The sequence below is a fragment of the Fringilla coelebs genome (assembly GCF_963513975.1).
Source record: "Fringilla coelebs genome assembly, chromosome: 9".
NCBI classification, from domain to species: domain Eukaryota; kingdom Metazoa; phylum Chordata; class Aves; order Passeriformes; family Fringillidae; genus Fringilla; species Fringilla coelebs.
Window position 1 is genome coordinate 30480010 of NC_140067.1, and position 23249 is coordinate 30503258.

A 23249-nucleotide genomic window follows, 5' to 3' on the forward strand; every position below is an offset into this window, starting at 1 on the left:
TCTCCACCCTGCACTATGATCCCTGGAAACGTCACAGGACACCACTGCTGCTGTGTCACCAGGTATTTTTCTGTCTGCTAACTGGAATCCAGCTGTTTGACACCAGCAGCACCTCACCTGCTGCTCTCACACAGCACTGACTGTGTCTTGCATTCCTTCCCTTCAAGGAAAGCAGGACAGCATTGATGCCCAGCACTTGGCCAAACAAGGACGAGAACTCCTCTCCCATATCAGAAACCTTGTAAGACATCCAGCACCTGGGGAGAGCTCCAGTCACAGTCTGGGTTTGGAGCACCCAGTTCAGCAAATCTGAACTCAGCTCACTGCCAACAGTGAAGAGATGCTTTGAGATAGGAAGCACAGGCTTGCTGAGCACTGCCACACTGTACCTTGTTATCCTGCATGTCTCTGTTGGCTCCATTTTTCAGCAGTACTAGTGTTGCTTCCACATTGTTGACAGCAGCAGCCCAGTGAAGAGCAGATTTACCTGCAGGGAAACACAACAATGTCAGTAACAAACCAAGGAGATATTTTGCTTCTCCTCCAGGATTGTTTAACCAAGCACTGTGCAGCAGCCTGTAGTTTATTACTACTGGAGGACTTTGCAGGAGAGCCCAGCGTGTGACTCAGCTACAGAATTCATGAAGAGCTCCCACTTTGGGAGAGCAGAACCCACCCCTCCCTGCTCACACCAGGGCAAATATCTGCCCAGCCTGGCACAGGGTGTTCACATTACCGTGGTCATCCACGGCGTTGACGTCAGCCTGGCAATTGATGAGCTCGGCCACCATCCCTTCCACAGCCAGACGCGCAGCCAGGATCAACGGGGTCGTCCCGTCGTTCATCCGAGCGTCCAAGTCTGTCACTCTGTTCCGGATCAGGATCTGGACAACGGGGGAAGATGGGGTTTTTTCAATACCACTACAGACCAAAACTGAGGATTTGGCAGAATCTCAAGAGAAATTTTACAGCGACAAAGCAGCCTGAGCACTGAAATGCAAGGACCCAGAAAGACAGGGGCCAACTGACCAAATAAATCCACGCCAGATTATGTATGCATGATTATATTATGCACTTTTTCAAGCTGTGAATACCCAAGGAAACTGGATGTAAAACACCTCTGCCTCACCACCACCCTGTGGAAGGCACGAGAGCAGGGTCGTGAGCGAACAGAGCACAGCTTGGACAGGCTCATATAAAGGATATAAAGGCAGAGCTCCCCAGTGGGCGTACCTGGAAGACGCCCTGGGCGTCAGCAGCCACGGCCGCGTGCAGAGGGGTCCGTCCCATGTTGTCCCGGGCGTTGGCATCGGCCCCGGCGTCCAGGAGCCGCTTGGCGGCGTCGGCTCGGGAGTAGCGGGCTGCCAGGTGCAGAGCCATCTCCCCGGTGCGGTCTGTCTGCGCCTGCAGGTTGGCCCCCTGGTAGATCAGATCTGTGATGATGTTTGCCGAGGAGTCCTCCCCGTCCTCGTCGTCCTCGCTGATGTCGGAGCCGCCGGCGCGCAGAGATGCCAGCATCAGCGGAGTGCAGCCGTCTGCAGAGGGGGAGATGGGGATACAGGAACCTGGCAGAGGCGTGGAACCTTCCCACAAGCCTTCTCCCCTGAGCTGCAGACAGTCCCTCCAGCTGCTTTAACACAGACCCTTTCTTAAAGCCCCACAGTTAGCAAGTTGTCCTCCTTACAAGCATGAGTAACCTACTGCAAACCCAACAGAAGATATTCCTCTAAAGACTAAGATCATCATAGAACAAAAAAACTTTGCTGCTGAAGTGCAAAACTTCCACAAAAAGTAAAGGCTAGCCCAGAGAAGCAAGGGCTATAAAAATCAAAGTAATTTGACCACTCAGTGTAACTGTTTGTATGGATGTTCTAATCACATCCCTGGGGAAAAGAAACAGTTGAAGGAAAAATTATTCAACAACTAGCCTCTGATTATTGGTGACACAGGTGACATTCACTTCAGATATTAGCCTGAAGTAAAATGCAGACAAAAGCCTTCAAACCTACAGCAAGGTTATCATGAGAAGGATCCTGAAGTTGTGACAGTCGAGCACTCAAAGCTGACAAATGCCCCAGGATGAATACTCTCACACAGTCTGAGTACTTTGGGAGATACTGGTCTTACTCTCCTCAAGCCTCCAGTGATGGGATATCCACAAAGGCTAAAGTCACACTCATCCAACCAGGATCCCTGCATTGTCAGTGGAAAGAGAAAGGCTCCTACAAACCTCTAATTTAACTTAGCTCCCCCTCTGATGAATCTCCTCCTCTGCCAGTCAGAGAGGACAGAGCAGGACCACCTCATGCTGCTGATTTTTCACCCTTATTAATACCCTCCTTGATGCAGGATAATTAAGATTTAAAACATCTCCATATATTTTCAGCAACCCATTAAACTGCTGAGTGCTTCAGCTCCAGCAGCCTCTGAACATTATGCGACATTCCCTAAAGCCCCAAAACTGCAGCTGTAGACACTGATGCTTCCCTGCTGATTTTACTGCTTTCCTGCACATCCTTCAGGGGCACCTGGAAAGCAAGAGGGACTGAGATGGCAGCAGAGGGGAACCTCACTCTGCTGACTGCTCCACTGGAGCCCACCAGCAGAAACACAAGACAATTTTTTCAGCCAAGTACCTGATTTATCCCATGGGCAAGCAGGGGACACACAACAACTTCTCTGCCTGCACAGCTCTCAATCACAGAGCACAAAGCCACACTGGGCACATCAACAAGGTGATATCTCCTACTGGAAGTGACACACACACAGCTCTAATGCCCTGCTCCCATTCCCAGCTTCTGATCACCGAGCCTTCCTGGCTCTCTGCTTTAGGACAGTCCCAAAACTTTCTAGAAATCTGCAGTTCCAGCAGGGGCACTGGAGGAGCAGGCTCTGCCCCAGCAGCTCCAGCAGCCTGCACGCTCCTCCTAGTGGCTCCCCACCACAGGACACACAGCCTCCCTTCCTTCCCCAGGATTTGGACAGACAGCAGCAAAGTGCTGAGGGCTGGGCATGGCTTCAGCTCCAAGATCCAGTCCTGTCTGCAGACCCTCTCTGCTGCCCTCCAAAGCTATACCTCCCTTTGTGCTGCTCCCTCCCTCCTGCTGCTGGCTCTGCTCCCTTGTCCCCAATGAACTCTCCTCAGTATTCCAGTCAGGCTGTGGTCCTACTGCCACAACACAAAGAGCAGAGACACAGAGCACAGAAAGGAGATTTCCTTTCCCCCAGCACCACAGCTCTGGGAAAAACCACTCACAGGCTCGGTCTGGCTTGCTCAGTCACTGCAGTTACCCTGGATGCTCATGTCTAGCTTCTCCACAGGGACAGCACAGCATTAAATCCCTGGAATATTAAATCCCTGCCACCCTCCACAGAGTTTCTCAGGTACATGCAGCTCTTTTCAGAGCCTTGCAAGCTGGCCACACACGGTTGGTTTTATGAGGCTAGCAAAAGCACATCCAGCTAGACAGTCACAATTAAGTGCTTGATGGACTACTAGAGAAAAAAAAAAAAAAAAAAAGCTGTGGACACAATGTCTTTTTTCCTCCTTCCAGCTTGTTCTCTCAAAGAGCTGGAAAAGAACCCAAAAGCATCCAGCTGGAGGCAGACATCCAGCATGGAAAATTCCAGTCTAAACCACTGAAGTTTCAGTAACTGAAAAAAAGAGGGGCATATAATAGAGACAGTTCATCAATTTTAATTATAGGTGGTGTTACCAGTTATGCCTATAATTGCATTACCCTGGTTACACACTCACAATAACTGCACTGAAAAGAATGTCCTCACTGCTCTGGGGGACACAGCAAAAGAATAGCATGGGGAGACAAAGGTGGTGGCAGCATTTTATAAAAACTCTTCTGTCTGCTGTCTTTCAGTAGGACAGCCCCTGAGTACATGTAAAATGCAGAGTGAGGTGGTAAAGTCAGGAGTTCACCAGACAGGTACTCCTGAAGGTCAGGCACAAGGTGCTGAAAGCTGGGATATAAGGAACCCACAGGAAAGATCTCTAGGCAATGCTTCTGGAGGACACTGGAGATCTTGGATCCCCCTAGATTTGAGAGACACCAGAAGGTGGAGGGTTAAGAGAGAGCACAAACCCTTGGTACACTGAGGTGTTTGTCCCCTCTCAAGAAGAGATCTCTGCTGTTCAGCCTGCACCTGCAGCCAGGATCTAACTCACCCAGCCCCAGGTGGCTCCAGCCCAGACACCTGCACTCAAGTCAGTCAGCCTGAACACCCTTTGTAATTAATTAGGGGCACCAAAGCATTACAGGGGTGTGAAATCCACTTTTCAGACTTCTTGGGACAGAGGGCAACTACCTCTCAGAAGGGTCCATTTTTTCCAACTGCCTGGAAAAGTGAGGGTGGCCAGGGCAGAGAAACAGCCACATTAACTGTGAGGAATCCTAATCCTCCTTACTAACCTGTTATTCCAACACCTCCCAGACTTTTAAAATTATTTCTGCCCCTGACAGCTGCTTGCTTCTGATGTCACAGGGAGAAATAACTAAGAGCAGCTTGCTGCAAGCTTCACAATTCTATCTGGATGGCAGGAAAACAACTCACAGGTCAGTATTAATTCATTGCTGTTGTTGGACAAAGCTTTGGGTGAACGTGAAAATAAACTGGAGTCTTAAGAACATTATTGCCTGCACTTGGAAAGCTTCTACCCTGCCACACAACTAGAAGTTTCAATAGGGGAAATAAAGAAAAGCTTAAATTTGGCAGAAACTGATGGTTTATGTTCTCACACTCACTACACAAAAATCCCTCCTTCCCTTTGCATTTTGGAGAGCTAATGGGTCAATGAGCAGAAAAGACAATAGAAAGGAACTGAGAGAATGGGTCCAGTCATCCTTCAATTGCATGGAAATATTCCCACAAAACACAGCAGAAAAAGGCATTGCAGCAATATCATCAGCATCACCTCTCTGCATATGAACAAGAGCCCTGTTTGCAGCTCTTCCAACCAGAATAAAGTCCTTGGCCAACTGTCTCCTCTCAGAGCCTCAGTTCTTACCAGGTGACCCACCCAGCCCCTTACCAGCTCACACAGCTTTAGCACTACACTCATAAAAGCAGGAGAGGGTTCCCAGGGCATGGGACTGAGAGAGAGCAAACCTGTCTGCATGTTAAAGAAACCTTCCAAGTCCACAGTTCTGTCATGAATTCAATGACTTGATCATCATAAGCTGGATATATAAATCAGGGAATAAAAAAAAAAAAATCATGAACAATCTTGCTGCCTTGATGCTCTGTTCAGGACAGACACCTCACACACTGCTAATGAGGGTAGACTGCCTGCCAAAAAGTCATCTTATTCAGGAAAAGGCCATCCTTGCTTCCTCAACTGATAAGAGACAGCTCAGGTATGAAATCTGCTAAGTGGGTCCTTAGAAAAGCCTGGCATGGATACCTGCAGTGAACCAACTGGAGAAATTGGGGGTTATTTCCAGCACAATTCTGCATTCAGAATTTCTGACAATACCACTTAGGCACACACTGTTATAAATCAGATTTCACAGGTGCTTGCTAAATCACCTTTTCCTCCTGGCTCCATGATATTCCATGTGCTACAGACCATGGTTTAACCCCTCCAGCTTTTCTTTCCAGAAGTGCACGCTGTGCTATCCTTGGGCACCATGCAATCCCTGCTGGTGTTCCCGCAAACTCCATTTAACCGGCACCACCGGCAGCCCCAGCCACGGGACACGGGGCAGGCTGGCAGGACACACAGACACTCTGAGTACTGACCTGGCCCCCTGACATTGACATCCAGAACATCCACCTCCTGATCAGCCTGGGGCGGGGTGAGAGCCAGCGAGGTGCTGCCGCAGACGTCTGCTGCCTCCAGGTGCTGCTGCGTCCACTGGCGCTGGTCAATCTGCTCGTCCACGTCTGGCAGCAAGGCCTGGTCCTCAGCCTGAGCACAGCACACAAGCAGCTGCTTCAAAACACCCAGCAAGTGCCCAAAGACGCTCCAAGTTCTGGGGTTTCTCAGGGTTTGGGTGAGGATTTTTGTTGCGGTTTGGTTTTTCGTTTGCTTTCTTGGTGTTTTAGGGGGGGTGTTTTCTTTTAAGCTAATGGTGGTCTGCATTAACTTCTGCTTGTCACACCCTCACCATACATTGCCTGAACTGCAAGGTGTGCCATTAACCTCCTTGTCCCTCTTGCTGCTGTAGGGAGGGGACACTGAAAGAGAAGGTACTGGCTTTCTCCACCAGCCTGAGGTGGCAGTGTTAACCTGAGGATTTGCTCCTCAGACACCATTAATCATGTATCACCAATCCCTAGGCCAAGGGAGGTTTTGAGCAAGGGAAGGTAATGCAGATGCTTGTCTGACCAGCAGTTTCAGATGGTATTTAAGTGTTGGAGCTCCTTACCTTAGCTCTCTTTGGCTGAGGTCCACCATCACCTGCCCAGTGCTCAGTCGTCCCAGGGTCAGCCAGGTTACCCTCTGGTATCTGGACTGACAGATTTCTGACAAACAAGGAGAAGATATCGCTTTGCAGCCTGAGCAGGTCTACTGCTGCTACTTACCCTGCCCTGCAGAGGCTAGCAAAGGGGTGCTTGTAAGTTTGGTAGCTTGCAAACAGAGGAACCAAGAAATCACAAATTTCAGGCAGCCAATAGCGGCGTTAAATGCACTTAGAACTGCAAAGTTGTTTAATTCAGTGGAAAGCCAAAACTGCATAAAACTTTCGAAACTTTCCATAACTTCTGAGTCATATTTTTGATGCATTGAGCTAGAGATATTTAAAGTTTGTTGTCATCTATCAACCTAAAAATGTCTCACCTATTCCAGGAAAAAATTAGGCAAATAGTGCCCAGCTGCTGATATATACTGCTCAGTGTCAGAAAACCAAACAAAACCAGGAGATCAGATTCCTTTCTTGCATTTTATACATTACAGTTAATTAAAATTCTTCCATCCAAACCAATGTTTTTAAATTTAGAGGAATATCCTAAGAAGTTCTAGCTTAAAAGGAAGCTTCCTCTAAGGAGTTAAGTGCCTTTGATGAAACATATTTCAGCCACGTTCTCAAAACCCTCAAGCCAGGAATGAACAGAGTGCCAGTGGCCTAAATGCAAACTCACTTGAGTCCCACAGCGTCCTCCCCGACGGGCTCTCTGCGTTTGTGGTTGCTGGGGTCCCTGCGCAGGATGAAGCCCTCGGGGAGCCACAGGGAGCCGTGCTTGCGCTTGCGCTTGGCCATCATCACCCCCAGCAGGAGGATCAGCAGGATGATCAAAGCTGCCACAGCAAGCAGGTAAAGCAGCTGGGTCTTTGGTGGTAACAAGGGCTCACCTGAAAGTTGCAGTTCAAACACAGTGGGATTAACAAAGCGGAGGCAACAATCTTCATTCAACCTACAGACTCTCTTTTCTCAGCACAGTTCTTCCCTCAGGGAGCATATTGTCTCTACAGAGTTTAGGCTCCACTGAGACTGCTCTAAGTACATATCACTTCATTTTGACTTCCCTTAGTCTGGTTCTCAAAGTACTTTCCAGAGTACATGGCTGCTGAAGCAAAGACCTTGCTCCTTCCTCCAGCCATGCTCACTTGGCATAGAGAGAGCTGACCTGCATCAGTCACAGAATAATGAGGTTGGAAGAGACCTCCAAGATCATCAAGCCCAACCCATGCCCTAACACCTCCACCAGACCATAGCACCAAGGGCCATGCCCAGTCTTTTATTAAACACATCCAGAGATGGTGATTCCATCACCTCCCTGGGAAGAGGATACAAGCACGACCCAACTAGGAAAGGCAATATTGCCAGCCTAGAACAGGTCTGCAGCTGAGCCTCAGACTGAGGGAGATGGAGCAGAAATCAAAGAGATTACATATTGCCAGAGGAGAAAACATCTGGCAGACTGGACTGAGGAATGCCTCCCAGCCTCTCTCTCGAAATGGCACCTTTTCCATTGAATTCATGGCTTAAAACACATAAATGGTTTTAGCGTGGAGATCACCACTGCAGAGCTGTAGCATGAGAGATTACTGATTCTACAAGTATTAAAATGTCCTGCCTTACTAACCAGACATCCCCTCCGTGCACTTTGCATGAACGTACTCCTAGAACTGGGGACAAACAAGTCCCCTCCCAGAAACCATACTGAACAGTGAGACACGAGAGGAGGATGATCAATAACCTGAGTGTTTTGCAAGCCCAAGTTTGATGACTGCCTCCCTCAATAAGCAATTTTTTCTCTCCCATTACTCACTTTGGACAGACACAAAAGGATAGGGCAGCATGCCCTTGATGGCCTGAGCAGCTAAGAGAGCTGCAGCAGCTTCTGTGTTGTGAAAGCATTGCTCTGAGTCCTCTGCACACTGGCGGTTGTCGATCTCCAGGAACACCTTGGTGCTGCACAGACACAGTAAAAGGGCACAGCAGTCAGTGACAGACACTTATGCCAAAGCAGCAGGTCAAACCGCAGCAGCGTTTTACATTAATCTCCTACCCCAACGCCGAACTGCGCAGTTGCAATAGCGCTGCATTTTCCCATTTATAAACCAGCCTACAGCCCTAGAAAATCTAGAAACACTACAAGCAAGAGTTACCAGCATGACCAGGCCGGAGGGACACAGAGGCATCCACTCACCCAATGACCTCTTGCTCCAGCTCTCTGTGCTTGCGAACCACCACGAGCGACCGACGGCTCCGCGCCGCCGATTTCTCCCCGTAGTAGGGGAACACCATGGGGTTCCCCTGGGAGTCCAGCTTAATCCTCAGGTTGGTGTGCAGCAGCGTCCCCAGGGTGCGCAGGAAGCTGCGGACGTCCTCCAGCAGCTCGTCGGGGGGCATCAGGACCACGATGATGAGGGTGCCCTCTGCCAGCTTCTCGGCCTTGTCGCCGGCGCAGTCCAGCCCGTCCCAGCCGCACTCCTCGCTGTTGCAGCCCTGGTCGCAGCGCCCGTCCGCGTAGTGATCCGCACAGTACTTGTCATACCTGCAGCAGGGACAGGCTCACGGGCAGCACGGGGCACTGGCGTGCTCTGCACAGCACGTCTGCGCTCTGGGCGCCCGTGTCTTACACTCCTCAGCACGGTTTGAGGTAAAACAGTGCTCATAATCAGGGTAGCAGGAGAAGAAATACAACTCCAGGATTAGCTTGCAGCCTGAGAGGGTGAAAACAGGAATCACAGCACACCCCAAGGACCCATTATTTCATTCTGGTAACAGTGTAAGAGAACTGCTTATTCTGTTTACCAAGACATCTAACACCTCCTGCCTCACTGAGGGAGAATACTCACTGCAAAATAACTGAAGAGAAAGAAGTGCCACTACAAACAAGCTAGAAAACATGTTCAGAGGCAGCAAGCACAGCTGGGACTAAAATACAGGTATTGCTGGTATGGAAAAAAAACAGGCAGCACGCTTAAAATCTAGTACAAGGCAAAATGCCTCCTATTCACATTTCCAGGGAAAGCAGGGCACATCCATCAAGCAGGTTAACACTTTACCATTGTTCAGGTTATCGACTTAGTGCACAGCACACAGACTCCAAAAACAGACGAGAAGCACACAAAGCAGCAGAAACTGCTGGGTGCCAAGCTTTCAGCAAGGACAGCAAGAGGAACAATGGGAGAGAAGGGAGCAACAGGCAGGAGCTATGTTAGTCACACAGAGAAAATGTTCTCAGCATCGAGCCTTACTTGCACGTCCTGCTATTTTGCTGACACTCAAAGTTGTCAAACAGGCACTCGGGCGTGTTGCAGAACTCGTCACACTGTCCATTGAAAAGCATCCAGCAGGGCAGGGAGGAGGAGCAGTTGGCCCAAGGATCCTCCACAGTCAGGGAGCAGTCGCCTCCATCCCACTGGCAGGCGTGGGTGTTGCAGTCCTCATCGCAATAGCCGTCCCTGGCTTTCTCTGCACACTGGGAATCCAGGCATCTTCGGGGCTCCGGGCTGAACGTTACGGGCTGCTCACAGTGGCTGCCCTGGGTGTGAGCAGGGCACTGGCAGTAATAGTAAGGAGGCTGAGAATGAGGGTGGCAGCTGCCCCCATTCTGGCAGGGGGCACTGGCACAGCCTGGGTGTGTCTGGCATTCCTCTCCCACAGACAGCTTGGGGCAATAGCACCGAGGACCAGAAGATGTTTGGATGCACTGCTCCCCCTTCTTGCATTTCACTTGTCCACAGGTACTGTGGCTGTTGAACTCACATTTGGCTCCAGAATAACCCTGCGGGGTGGAAAAAAAGGCAAAACAATCAGTGTCACAAACCTCTTCTTCAGCACTCTGAGGGCTGGAGGCAAGGTGTCATGTGCAAATCCTTTCTCCCCTGTAACTCCTCTAGCCTCACTGCAGGAGCCATTACTTTCTGGACCTAACATCACGGATAAAGAAGGAAATCACAAGGCTCTGTTACATTTTGAAAACAGCCTAAAAGAGCCACAAACAAGGGGAAGCTTGCAGCAAGCACAGAAAACACAGGACTGAAAAAAAAATAAAAAAGTTAATTAAATTAAGCTAATGTAATTTAATAGTAGATTTAAGACAAAAAAACCAGCTGTGATACTTGAAGACCATGCATGTTTGGGGTAGCAACAGGCAGCATCACTCCTGGGGGAAGCTGGAAGCCCCGGGTTTCCCTGCTGAGCAGATAACGAAGGGACGCGGGTAAATCACCTGCAGTGAAGCAGCGAGAGCCCAGGCAGAGGGCTGTGGAGCTGGGGCAGCAGGGCAGGGGGAGCAGGGGGTGCTTACCGGGGGGCACTGGCAGATGAAGCCGTCGGGCATGTTGCTGGCCACCGCGCAGGTGCCGCCGTTCTGGCACGGCTTCCGCGGACACACGTCGATGACGCTCTCACAGTGACGGCCTGGCACAGGGCACAGAGAGAGAGAGAGCAGAGAAACGTGTGTGTGAGCACCCCAAAAACCATCCCCACACAAAACGCTGTCAGTAACCAGCCAGCTGAGCGCCCTTTTAGGAGGGAGCATCCCTTTGGGTGAGGCGCGGTCTCCACGCGGCTGCCGAAGCAGCAAGGAGGGAGGCACAGCCCAAAATCCACAAGGTGCATTTGGGGAAAGCTGGCAGTGCCTGCCTCCCCAAGAACACACACAACGCAGCACAGAGACAGAGTGTGCTGCTGTCATCCCAGGTCAGCCAGGCACGGAGGCTGGAAGTGATGGACAACACCAGTTTGGGGGTTCCTAAGACTTCTTTACTTTTTGGGAGATGCTCAATGAGTCCAATGGCAACTCACACTGCAACCCTCAGGACCAGACGTACCACGAGTGAACAGGAGAACCAAGCAGAGCCTCCCCAGACTGATCAGCCAGACAGAGATCTTACTGCCCTGACCAGCTTTGCAGAGTCAGGCTGACACCAAACTTCTAAAAGTTGGGGATGATTTCAGCATGACTGGGACCCCCCAGGAAAACATTAATAGAAGTCTCCAGACATGTGCAGCCAAGAGTTTGCAGACAGGAGCAGACAGGGCAGGATAGCCCACAGAGTTCTGGCATCCCACCAGTCACAGACCACAGCAAAGCCACCCCATCCCCTCCCAGGCAGAAGGGTCAGTGGGGAATGTGCAGAAGACAGACAGCTAGGGGAGGAAGCATGTTCCCCCTCTGTGCCTAACATTTCCAGACAGACTTCATGTCTGAGACACAGCAGCTCTCCCTGCTCCTCCTGGGGTGCAGCAGGCCTGCACTCCCCACAGCACAAGGTCCAGCAACCCTTCCACGAGGGTCAGAAGCCACATGAAGCATAATTCATAAAAGCAACCTTAACAGACAGGCTTAAAACAAACCCATCTGGTGGCCTGCCCAGCGTCCCACCAGCTCCACTTCCCTCATACATCACTCTTTCAGGAACTTCTTTTGGCAGGAGGATAAGTAATGCATTCAAAAGCTACTACAAGAATTCTTTGAACATATATCTTTGTGATTTCTTTGCATCTGAAACTCACAAATTCAGTGAGAAATCATGGCATCTTTAAATTTTAAGAAAAAATAAGAGTAAAAACTGCTGGTAAAGCATGCAGGAAAGGTGACTGGTAAGCAGGGAAAGTGAAAGGTTTTAACGGAGGAAAACTGAATGCATAAGAAGTTAAACTGACATGGAAAATGGAAAGCTGAAAGTTAAGACACATCTGGAGACTATTAGACCAAGCTTAAGCCCAGTGGGAGGCAGAAAGCAGAATGGCAGCAATACTAACAAAGAGGAGGTCTAGAGAGAGTGAGACATAAGTCTGCACAGTGTGAATTCTTGCAAAGCTGTGATTCAAAGTTGGATTGTGGAAGGAGCACCAAGCTAGGAATGTACAGCCTGTCTATGCATGGAATACTCCATCCTGACCACATCAGCAGTGCAATGAGGAAAGGCAGCTAGGAGGAGAAAAGGAGGCCAAAAGCTAATTATGATACCATGACACTGATTTATAGAGAAAATTCACATGGATGCCTTGCAAAAGGAGGAGTCACAGATAAGCTGAGACGTGAACTGTTACACTTTCAGTATGAGAAATGTGAAATTATGAAGGTGAGAAAAGTACCACGAGGAAAGGGAAGTCCTGGAAGCCAAGTGTCTCAGGATATTCCTTCATCTGAGACAGCTCTGGAAGCCAAATTTTAAGAAGTTTTAAAAGAAATTTAAGAAGTTTTAAAAGAAAGACCAGTTTAAAAACTGAAACATGCTGTAGGGAAACAATCAGACGCTGTGAAGAGAAGTAGGTAGATAATAGCCCTGCCAGGAAGGGACAGATCCACCATTTCTCAAGACACTGATGGCTTGCCTCAATCATCCCTGTCCTTCCCCAGGTGCCAATCACCTCTCCTTTCCCCAACCCTGACTCCTGCTGGTCACTAGCAACCCAGAAATTCCAGAGGAGCATTGAGTGATTGGCAGAGTTCAAAAGATGCTCTGCATCCCTGGAGGCCATCGGCCCATCCAGGTGTCCCTTTCATCTGAGACCTGCCCGCCCTGCCCCTGGCTGGTGGTCCTTGGTTCCCCCCACCCCGGGTTAAGAGGCAAGCCCACCATGCAGTAGGGAGCTCTGTTGGAGCTGTTGCTGTGGGCAGGAATCAAAACCCTTCATCAGAACCGACTCCTTTTCCTTCACCTCTCCATCAAGGTAACCCTGAGCTCTGATGTCTGGCTGGTCTCTATGTGCCCAGCTGCAGCATCCAGCATAGCCAGAGGTGTCCCTGAGCTGAAATCACCCCAGCTGCCACCTTTGGTCAAGCAGCAAGGGCCAGACAAGGCTGTACTGTAATTACTGCAGGAGCCATGGCCCCAGAAGCGTGGCCAGGAGCACCCACCGGTGAAGGCGCTGCGGCAGACGCAGCGGTAGTCGTTGGTGAGCTGCACGCAGTCCAGGCTGCCGCGCGGGCTGCAGGGGTTGGACAGGCACTCGTTGATGTCGCCCTCGCAGCGCTCCCCCGCGAAGCCCTGGGGACACAGGCAGCTGAACCCCCCGATCTGGTCGAGGCACTGCCCCCCGTTGAAGCAGCGCGGAGCCCCCGAGTCCGAGACGCAGTCGTCCACGTTCTCCTCGCAGAGCCGGCCTGCCGGGAAAGAGGGACAGCTTGGGGACACGGTGCCACGGCTGCCTGCCCTGGGACGCCTTAGGTTTGCCTTGACATCCTGCACTGCATTAGATTACAACTCTGAACTTCTTATTAAGTGTCAGCAAGCTCTCCTCACAGCTCAGTCACACAGAGCAATCCTTTTCCAGCCCCAGAACCAAGGGCACCACTGCAGCTTCAGGCCCAAAAAGTGCAAACAACATCAAATTGAGGAGAGCAAACTGGGAGGGTGGGACTGCATCACCTGGAGCTGGAATTGGACAATTAACCCCAAGATGGAAATGGACCAAAACTTATAAAAGTTTTGTGAAAGTTTTCACTTATTAAAGTGAAAACTCGTGACCCAGGGTCCATCTTGGGTGTAGCCCAGGCTGGGCTCTTGTGCTGCCCAAGGTGGATCCTGTGAAGGCCTTTAATAAATCCCTGCTTTATTCCTTTAATAAATCCCTACTTTTTTCCTTTAATAAATCCCTACTTTATTCCTTCCACTCTACCCAGCCTCTGTTCTAGTAGCTCCCCAGGCATCACCTGCACTGCTCATCAAGTTTTAAGGCCATGCCCCACACGGTCCCTGCAATAAGCAGGTGAAGATGCCAGTTTAACACATTCCACACCCTCTGCAGACAGCCAGCTTCAGAGCAGGCTTAGGGGACATGTGTTTTACATCCAGGCAGTCCTCAGTGCTAAGCTGTCCTGGTATTCGGCAGCTTTCATACTTGACTTAATTTAGGGGCATAATTAAAAACACAGAACCAAACCATGCCCAAAAAAGATGCACTTGATTTAGCCCTGAGACTGAGCAGAGCCCGGGAGCCCCGTGCTGGCCTTGACAGCCACCAGGCTGCCCTGGAACTGGGCAAAGAGCATTTGCAGCAACAGCATTAAACAGGCAACAGCACACCAACAAAACAAGCAGCTGTGATAAAGCACTGATTCCTCCAGCCTGACTTACAGGGAGGGCAATTTCTTCTCCTCCCTGTGGGATTTCCTTTCAAGGGACAAGGTGCTGGTTCTGCTTTCACTGCACAAGGGCAGAGAGGGGAAGCTGAGCAAGTTTATTGCTGTTGTTCCACCCAGAGCAAGTAAAATCCTTCACCTAAACATGGGGGATGCTTATACTGGCATCAGTAAAGTACTAATTACAAACTGGGCCAGGGACAAAAGCTAAGTTTTACTATCCTAAATAACTGTATTAAGTCTCCTCCAATTCCTTTCATTTACAAAAAAAAAAAAAAAAACACCAAAAAACAAAACAACAAACAAACAAAAAAACAATTAAAAAAACCCAAACAAACACAACAACAAAAAACCCACCCAGAAACCCCTAAAATAACCCAAACCCAACAAAACTGTCACAGAAAGTAATTAATCTCAACAAAGAAAGACTGAAGGATTAAAAGCAGTACACTCAGAACCTCTCAAAGGATGGTGGAGGATTTAGTGGGATACAGAAATTCTGACAATGCAAGTACTGGTACCTAAATACACTCTTGGATGCAGAGACCTAAAAAGCAGGTTTGTTGCTGCTTTTGCTTTATTGCACTTTTTTTGCCCTTTTTATTTTTTTTTTTAAATTGAAGAATAATATTAAGAACAGTACATGAAGAATTGGTAGTGCAACGATTTACAATGAAATAAGAACTTATCCAGAGTGGGGAGAGCCACACTAAAGTGAATGAACTGGTGATATGTATGGGCAAGAGGCAAATATATTATTTTATAATTGTACTTAAATTTGCTTTATGAAACAAGAATTTAGTTCCATCTGACATCTGAAGATTCTGCCAACATTGAGATGACACACTTCAGAAAGAAAAAGTTCAGAGCAATGTAAAACTTTTAACTGACTTGAGAAATAAACATAAAAAAGAACATAAAGGGAGAAAGCATTTACTGATGGGTTAAAATGTAAATTCTGAATATTTTCAAAGGTAGAAGCCAGGTTCATAGCTCAGAAATAAAAGGGAAGGCTAGGTTTTAAGAAACCTGACAGTAAACAGCCTGTGGAATCATGCTTACTGAAAACTACTGATATAAACTGTGGACTACTTTTTTTTTCTTCTTTTTTTTTTCTTTTTCAACTTTTTTCCCCCCAAAGGAGCTTTTAATAAAACAGCTCAAATATGCTGAAATAGTTTAGGGTAGCCTAGAGTCACTCAGCTTCTGTTCCACAAAAGACTCTAGGACAGAGGACAATGAAGGGCAAAAATTTAAGCAAGTATAGGACACTGGAAGTTATGCAAGAGCTAAGAAAGTTTCCTACTTATTTCATAGCACCTTAGCCAAAAAAGAAACCTTGGATTTACTGTATCTAAACAGACAGGTTTGGGAGAGACCTTAACAGCAATCTCATGCATCCACATTGCCAGAGATGGCTCTACATTCCCAAGGGACACTGCCACGACCTATTCCTTTAAAAGAAAAAAAATTAAAAGGGAGGGGAAAAAAAAGCAGCATTTATTTTTAAAGAGAAAAATATGTATCCCAAGGGATCCAGTGTACTTTGGGAACATTCTTCAAAGAACAGAACGCATTCCCTTTAAACCGTGTCTGGCGAAACCAGCGTCCGGAGAGGAAAATTCCCCCTTGCAACATTCACTCAATTGCTGAGCTTCCTACCCCGGGTTCCTGGTGGGCAGGAGCACTTGAAGTGATTGACCAGGTCGATGCAGGTCCCTCCGTTCTGGCAGGGCTGGAACTGGCACTCATCCACCTCGTACTCGCAGTTGACCCCCTGGTAGCCGGGCACACACTGCGGGCACAGAAGGAAGCGTCAATGCCTGCCAGCAGACAGCTCAGGAATGCCAACAGCGGCAGGGCAGCCCTCGGTGGGGCTCAGCAGGACTGCCTCTGCAGCTGAACCACTGCAAGGCATCTCAAAGAGTGCACAGCCAGCAGCTAAGCACAAAACCCGACCGTGTGACACGGAACAGGGCACTGCAGATTCGAATTGAAGCGATTAGATTGCTGCAAAACACAGCAGATCAAATCCTGAGACCCTCCAGCACCAAAACTCGCCTGGCAGTTTTGGATTAAGGTTTACATCAAACTCATCCTTTCCCTCCGAGGTGTTCTACCATTCCAAAAAGCTTAAGGAGGTTGACATACAACAGTCTCATGGCCTACACTGCTCTCTGCATCAGTGTTAGGAAACAGAAAGCAATGGAAAGCGTTTCCCACCCTGGGAGGCAAGGGATACTTTGCCCATCCAACAGGGAAAGGACAGTATTCCTTTAACACATTTTACAAATATTTTAATATAAACCACACCTCAGGCAAACACCCTTTCCAGATAAGAACCCCCTCTCCAATGACAGAAAGAGTTCAAACGCTCATCAACCACAACTCCTTCCAACCACACCTCTTCATTCACTCTTCAAAACCTCTCAGGAGCACTGCTTTGGCTACAGCCAAATTAAAAGCTCCTTCCAGGTGCAGGCTGCTTTTACCCCCTATCTGAAGGCCCTGCACCATTTGCAGGTGTTCCTGATGTGTCCTGGTGCCTTTGTTGCCCCGTGCCCTGCCCCGTACCTCGCACTGGTATCCGCCCAGGTGGTCCCGGCAGGTGGCTCCGTTCTGGCAGGGGCTGGAGTCACACTCGTCCAGCTGCACCTCGCAGTAGCTGCCCGTGTAGCCCACCTGGCACTGGCAGTGGTGGCTGTTCCCCACGTTGAGGCAGTGCCCAGAGTGCTGGCACAGCTGGTCCACGGGGACTCCTGAAGCAGAGTTAAACCCAGTGAGCAAACACACAGAACACCAGGGCTGGTGGCTCAGACAGGGATGGATATGGGTAAGCCCAACAAATCAAAGAGCTGCAACTTCCAAGTTGAAGAGTTACTCCTTAAATTACAGGGGATCAGAACCAAAACTGCCTCACTGCTCTGTCCTCTTTGGATCACCGGATTCAACACTGGCATGAAGTATTTGTGCTGCTGTCTTACTTTAGCACTGGCTGGTGAATACATATCTGAGCTACTACTGCTGCTCTATAGAGGTTCAGTGTTTGTACCTAGAATATCCCCCTTTCTCCTTTGACACTGAATCTGCTTGTCTGAATTTCCTGGACAAAAGGGGCATGACAGTGTCCATCTGCCTGGGCTACAAGCCATGTTGCCAGACAAAATTCACTTAAAACCAAATCTTTTACATATACATCATCTGAAGTAGAAAATTACTACTTTGAGAGGCCATGGTATAACCTATAAGGCTAAATAGTGCACTCAGTAACCAGTACCCTCTGCAAAAATACTTATAATGAGTTCCAAGATGCCTTTCTTGCAGAAGGACATGGCCTTGACCCCCAGCCTGCCTGGGGCTTAGCAGAAACCTGGGGTTCAGCCTTCCTGGGGTTTAGCATGAAGAGCTGATGCATTTTCCAAAAGGCAGTCCATGCAAAACAGCACTACTGCAACTGAGACCCCGTGAAGCATTTAATTCTTCCTTTCTGGTATTTTTGTGACGGGAAGAACCAAGGAAGCCTCGACTCCCAAACACACGAGTATTTTCACTTGAGAAGTGACCAGCTAGAGGCAAAGCTCTCTGGGCTGCACACAGGTACAGGGGGGAAGGGGGTGCCTGGGCAGAGGGATGCTGAAGCCCAGAGGATGCTGATTTACCTCTCTGTGAAGCTGCCACCTGGCAGGAGACGCTGGGCACGTCGCAGTAGGCGCCGGTCCAGCCGGGCGGGCACACGCAGCGCGTCTGGGCCAGAGTCTGCACGCAGGTGCCCTTGTTCTTGCAGGGGGACTTGCTGCACAGATCCACCAGAGACTGCAGGGCAAACAAGCCACGTGAAACACGGCACAGGCAGGAGGAACAGCGCTCAGAGAACAAGTTCAAACTGCAAGGAAAGGGAGCTCTGCAATGCGGGCTCCCCGGGGCACTGCAGAGAGCAGGACAGTCCTTCCCAAGCTGAGCCAGGTACTGCTGACAGTCTCATGTGCCTGGGAAAGTGCAAGGGAACACAGGAACAAACCCCAGGTGGCAGCATTATTTCACAGTCCTCACACCTCACCGTGAAGTTGGATCTTTGACTGGCTCAGTCTGAGAAAATTGGGTTTGATCTCAGACTAGCTTTCTAGCTCCATGGCAGCCAGAGGCATCCAGCTATTCTCCCTAACTCTCCCCATCTTCAGTGCTTTCTGAGGGTGACAGATGTGTTCCACACTTTGATCCATACTTCTCCTTTCTATCATTAGCTCACCACACCTCCTTTTGGCCCCACTTGCTGCACTGTGGTCTCTCTGACTTTTTGTGTCTTCCAAGATTCAGCTGAAACCCCACAACAGTTTTATGAACTGAAGATGGGCCAAGGTATATTGCTTTTCTTGATTTCTCATATAGAAACAAAGAGTCTAAAACTCAGTAAATCATCATATGAAAGTGAAGACCCAAAATAACTGTCTGACGTAATATGAACCAGCCACTAACCATAATTTCCTTTTCAAGCATTTCATCCTCAAATTAATACAGCTATTTGATTGATTTCAAGCTGACTTGAGGAAGGGCTGAGGTTTTTAAAGTGAGTAGCACAGAATTTTGGCTGTAAAATGCAATTTCAATTGCAGAAAGTTCTGCTTTTCAGATGCAAACTGTCTCCTCACAAAGATTAAAGTAAAAAAAAAAAAAAAAAATCTGTGCTTTCACAGGCAACCAAAAGGAAACTTGGAATTAAGTTTTATCACATGTAGTTGAGCGTGAAGAAGAAAAAACACCGAGCCTCTTGCTTCTGCATTTGTAATGAGTAGCTGACTGTTTTACATGCAAATTCTAAAACTTATGAATCATTGTCTGACTTTGTCCTGCTTATTTAGCTTTGCTAATTAGGTCAAGCCAGTTTACCACTAAGACAAGAACCACAGTGTAGCTGTAATCTATAAATCTCCCCAATACAGCTTTGAGTAGTACTTATCCGAATTTAGAAAGTTCTGCTTCCTTGTATGAAATGGGTAATACATTACAATCAGGCTTCTCTGAACATAAAGCAGACCTTCTGAGAACCCACAGCATTTAATTTGGGGAAAGGAACATTAATCCCTTTCTCCAGTAAAAACAAAGCAAACATAACAGAAGAGGAACTACTGAACTTCACAGTACTTCAGGATCCCTCTCAATGCTAATTCTCCCAATGAGGTTTAAGTGGTGTGCCCAGAATGCATAATGAGGGGAGCAGAGGGCTTGCTTTTTTTTCTATCACTTCATTACTCTGCATTCACTTCCTCCATTAGCAATACCTAGAAGCAGACCTGACAATTTAATGTCTAGCAACATCATTCTGAAAAAGCACCTCCCCCACTGCCACTAAAATGCTTCTTTCCAACACTCCCTGCTTTACAAAGACATGCTGGCACGAAAGAGAGCTGCAAAATTCTTACCAAATTGTAGTGTTTTCCAGCAATTTAAGAAATTACCCTTTTTTATTTATTTATTTTTTAAATGGCAGCACTCAAGCCTGCTGGTAAAGGAAGCCAATACAGAGTTTACCATTCCAAAAGCAGAAATAGTCTCCAATCATTCTTGCTGTTTTGATAAGAACAGACTCAAAAAGAATTCAGATTTGAAAAACATCACTCTGTTTCCACTGTGCCATGCCAAGTTAGGAGTTTTTAATAGGCACTAGTCAGTCATTTACAGCATGCAGGGTTTGCAGCTCCTGTGGAAAACTGGAAACTGCCTGAACTTCAGTGTGCAAGTAAGGCTGGAGATTTTTATTGAGGTTGTGAATAGGACAGGCACGTCATTTACTGCCCCAAAACATTTTCTGGCTTTTCATGAAAAAAATTTGCAATCAACCCTGATTAAAATTTACCTCCCAGTTAAAAATGGACCAGGTAAATCTAAATCCTGCTAATCATACTGATATTCTGGTTTTGTTTTCTGCTTGTCTGCTGGTTTGTTTAGTCGTTTTGTTTTGTTTAATACAGGACTCGGTCTTCAATCTGGACAATTTTATGCTTTGAATGAAATGGAGATGTTTTCCATGGGAACAGCTGGTTTTCATTCAAGAAAACTCATCTAGAAAGTTCCAGTGACACCTGTTCTCATCAATAACCACTCTTCTCCTCCTTGCAAATAGACAGGGGATGGAACTAGATGATCTTTAAGGTTTCTTCCAGTCCATTCTATGATTTCCAGTTTTGAACAGAGGCACCTAAGAGGCCGAGCAGGACTGAAGGAACAGGAGCTCAGCCACGTTCGGCACCTCTCCCCTCTCCCACCTGTGCTGCTGGACAGCTCAAACCACAACGCCCCCAGAAGTCACCCACCTTGCAGTTCTTGCCAGTGTAGCCCAAGGGACAGATGCACCTGTAGGTGCCCAGGCTGTCCACACAGGTGCCCCTGTTGAGGCAGGGGTGGGAGTCACACTCGTTGATCTCGGTCAGGCAGAAGGGGCCCGTGAAGCCCAGGGGGCACTGGCAGGTGAAGGAATTGATGCCATCCACACAAGTGCCTCCATTGAAGCAGGAGCTGCAAGGGAGGAGCAAGAAAGGTAAGCTGAGACCACATGCAATTAGCTGACAGACAAAAAGGAACGTAAACATGACTGAAATGAGGGGGAAAAGCAGATAACAGGATGTTTTCATCGCTGCTACCTTCTGGCTGAAGCAGAAAACAGCAATCCTAGGGAATTCCAGCTCACCTTTACCTCAGCAGACCAAGAAGGTAAAGCAGGGTTTTAATGAGTCATTAGTGATGGATGCAACTAATTTAATGAAATCTTCCCAGCTTCAATGTGACCACAAACACCACCCTCATGTGGCTTGCTCAAACTGATGCATTTTATTACAAATTGCAATTGTATTACAAATTATGAGAAACAAAACAATTTGCCTTTTAAAAAAAAAAAAATCTTCAAAGGAATCCGGGGTATGGTTTCTCAAGGAAAAAGTTCATACAACATGCAAAACACAAGCATGTTCTTCACTGAAATTATGTGAAAGTATTGGTATTGCTAAATCCCTTCCTTCTCTTCTCATGAGAATCCTAAGTCCTGATTTGTAAAACTACTCATACATGCCCTGGCAGAATTCAGATCAAAGGAATTATCCCCCTCCCCCCCAATCTTCTGATCATATGAAATTCTGCCAGATTAGGTGTCCTGGGGAGAAGGGACTGGGAAAGTTTGGGGAATTGACTCATGCCAAATTGACTCAGTTTTCCTTGTAAAGGAACTCCTGCTCCTCTGAGAATAATGCTAGATCAGACGTGAGATAATCAGTTTGATAAAGTACACAAACCAAATTGATGCCTGCTACCCTGTCAAAGGGTATTTCCAGCAGAGGAGCCCCTGACTCACCTCCCTGGACTCCCAGTGCAGGGAAGCAAATTTTGGATATTGGAATTGCGACTGGGCAGAGATGCCAGCGTTAACCCACTCATCAAACACTAAACTGCTCATCAGAGAAGCTCCTCTGCCTTGGGGGCTGAATTCTGTTCCAGAGGGAGAGCAAAGTGCCATTTCCCCTCACAGCAAAGCAGGGGAGACAGAGGAGCTGCCAATGCCCTGGTGTGTTTCACTGAAACCAGGTACCAAAAGGAGAGGGCACTCTCTCACAGGCAGCTTCTCACACAACACAAGGAAGAATCATCTGACCCAAATTCAAATCAGCCAACCACCACAGCGCTCTTCAGCACAGCTCAGTAATTTTGGTCGAGAAGGTGTGACTGGTTTAGCTTGGCAGAGCGTTGAAAATTGCTACATCCTTAATTCATACCTGCAAGACTGGTTCCTGTCCTGACTGATAACAAAAAACAAAAACAGGATGAACCTCAAGGAAGAGCCAGGAGTTCTGCTAAAACACCCAGCATACTCCATTCAATTCAACAACTGTTCTGCAAATTAAACACGCCCTCATCAGTGACACAATCCTGCTCTTAAGAAGAAGATATTAAAATACCTCCTCCTCAAATGCAATTTTATGAAAGGCAGGAAAGATCTTTTCTATTTGTGCAGAAAATACTTGAGAAAACCAAGAGTTTTGCATTCTGGTAACTAGACTAGCACGGACTACTTTAATTATTTTTTAGCTATTGCAAGTTTTAAAGAAATTGTCAGAATTTTTTCCCATTTGAGAATCTGAAGTTACTTACATCAATCCTAACGAAGCTTAAAATAAATATGCAGGGAGATGATGGAATCACATGTTTAACTCTCAAAGAGCTCTTAAAGCTACCACATGAACCATTTATATGAGGACCAGCTGTTGAGCATTTTAACTCAGTTCCACACCTCCCCCTTTAGAAGGACCTCAGTTTTATCTCGACACTGCTAAATCACATCCTTTTTTTTTTTGAGAGCATTAAAAGATCTCCAGTGACTAAATCTTTCCAATACAGAATTTAGAGGATTTAGTGTTTCTCTTGGTTTCTTCTTCATATTATTTGTTGTCAACAACTCAGGACTAATTTATTTTTGCAGCTTTTGTATTTCTCAAGAGAGTAACCAATTCATGACCAATTATTTCCCCTCCCCTATGTGATAGTGGTCTTATAAACATAAGAATTTGTTATATTTCAGTAAGCTATCATCCCTGTTTTAACTTTTGTTAAACACTATCATATTTATGCTGTAATGGAAGTGATGGAAGACTGTTAGAAGAAACTGAGGACCAGGCAATGTGTTTCAGCTAAGCCAGTTTTCCTTGCTAGAATCACAAACATGCATGTGACAAATGGCAGGAAAGGAGAATTGCCCTGGTTAG

The 23249-nt window shown here is 47.6% G+C and overlaps 1 protein-coding gene across 2 annotated transcripts in view; it reads right to left on the reverse strand.

Annotated features, from left to right (window-relative positions):
• NOTCH2 (notch receptor 2) overlaps positions 1–23249 on the reverse strand; it is an 89482-nt gene that overhangs the window by 4129 nt on the left and 62104 nt on the right. Inside the window, exons 18-32 of one of the 2 annotated variants that reach the window (XM_084211164.1) lie at positions 20814–21015; positions 18165–18318; positions 17080–17264; positions 16168–16300; positions 13282–13527; positions 10720–10832; positions 9665–10194; positions 8611–8958; positions 8230–8372; positions 7099–7309; positions 6384–6480; positions 5755–5923; positions 1234–1535; positions 737–884; positions 390–487 (exon numbers count right to left, since the gene is read on the reverse strand). In XM_084211164.1, coding sequence (XP_084067290.1) covers positions 390–487; positions 737–884; positions 1234–1535; positions 5755–5923; positions 6384–6480; positions 7099–7309; positions 8230–8372; positions 8611–8958; positions 9665–10194; positions 10720–10832; positions 13282–13527; positions 16168–16300; positions 17080–17264; positions 18165–18318; positions 20814–21015 — 3079 coding nt within the window. The remainder of the gene's footprint in view (positions 1–389; positions 488–736; positions 885–1233; positions 1536–5754; positions 5924–6383; positions 6481–7098; positions 7310–8229; positions 8373–8610; positions 8959–9664; positions 10195–10719; positions 10833–13281; positions 13528–16167; positions 16301–17079; positions 17265–18164; positions 18319–20813; positions 21016–23249) is intronic. The other variant, XM_084211165.1, reaches the window with a different exon arrangement.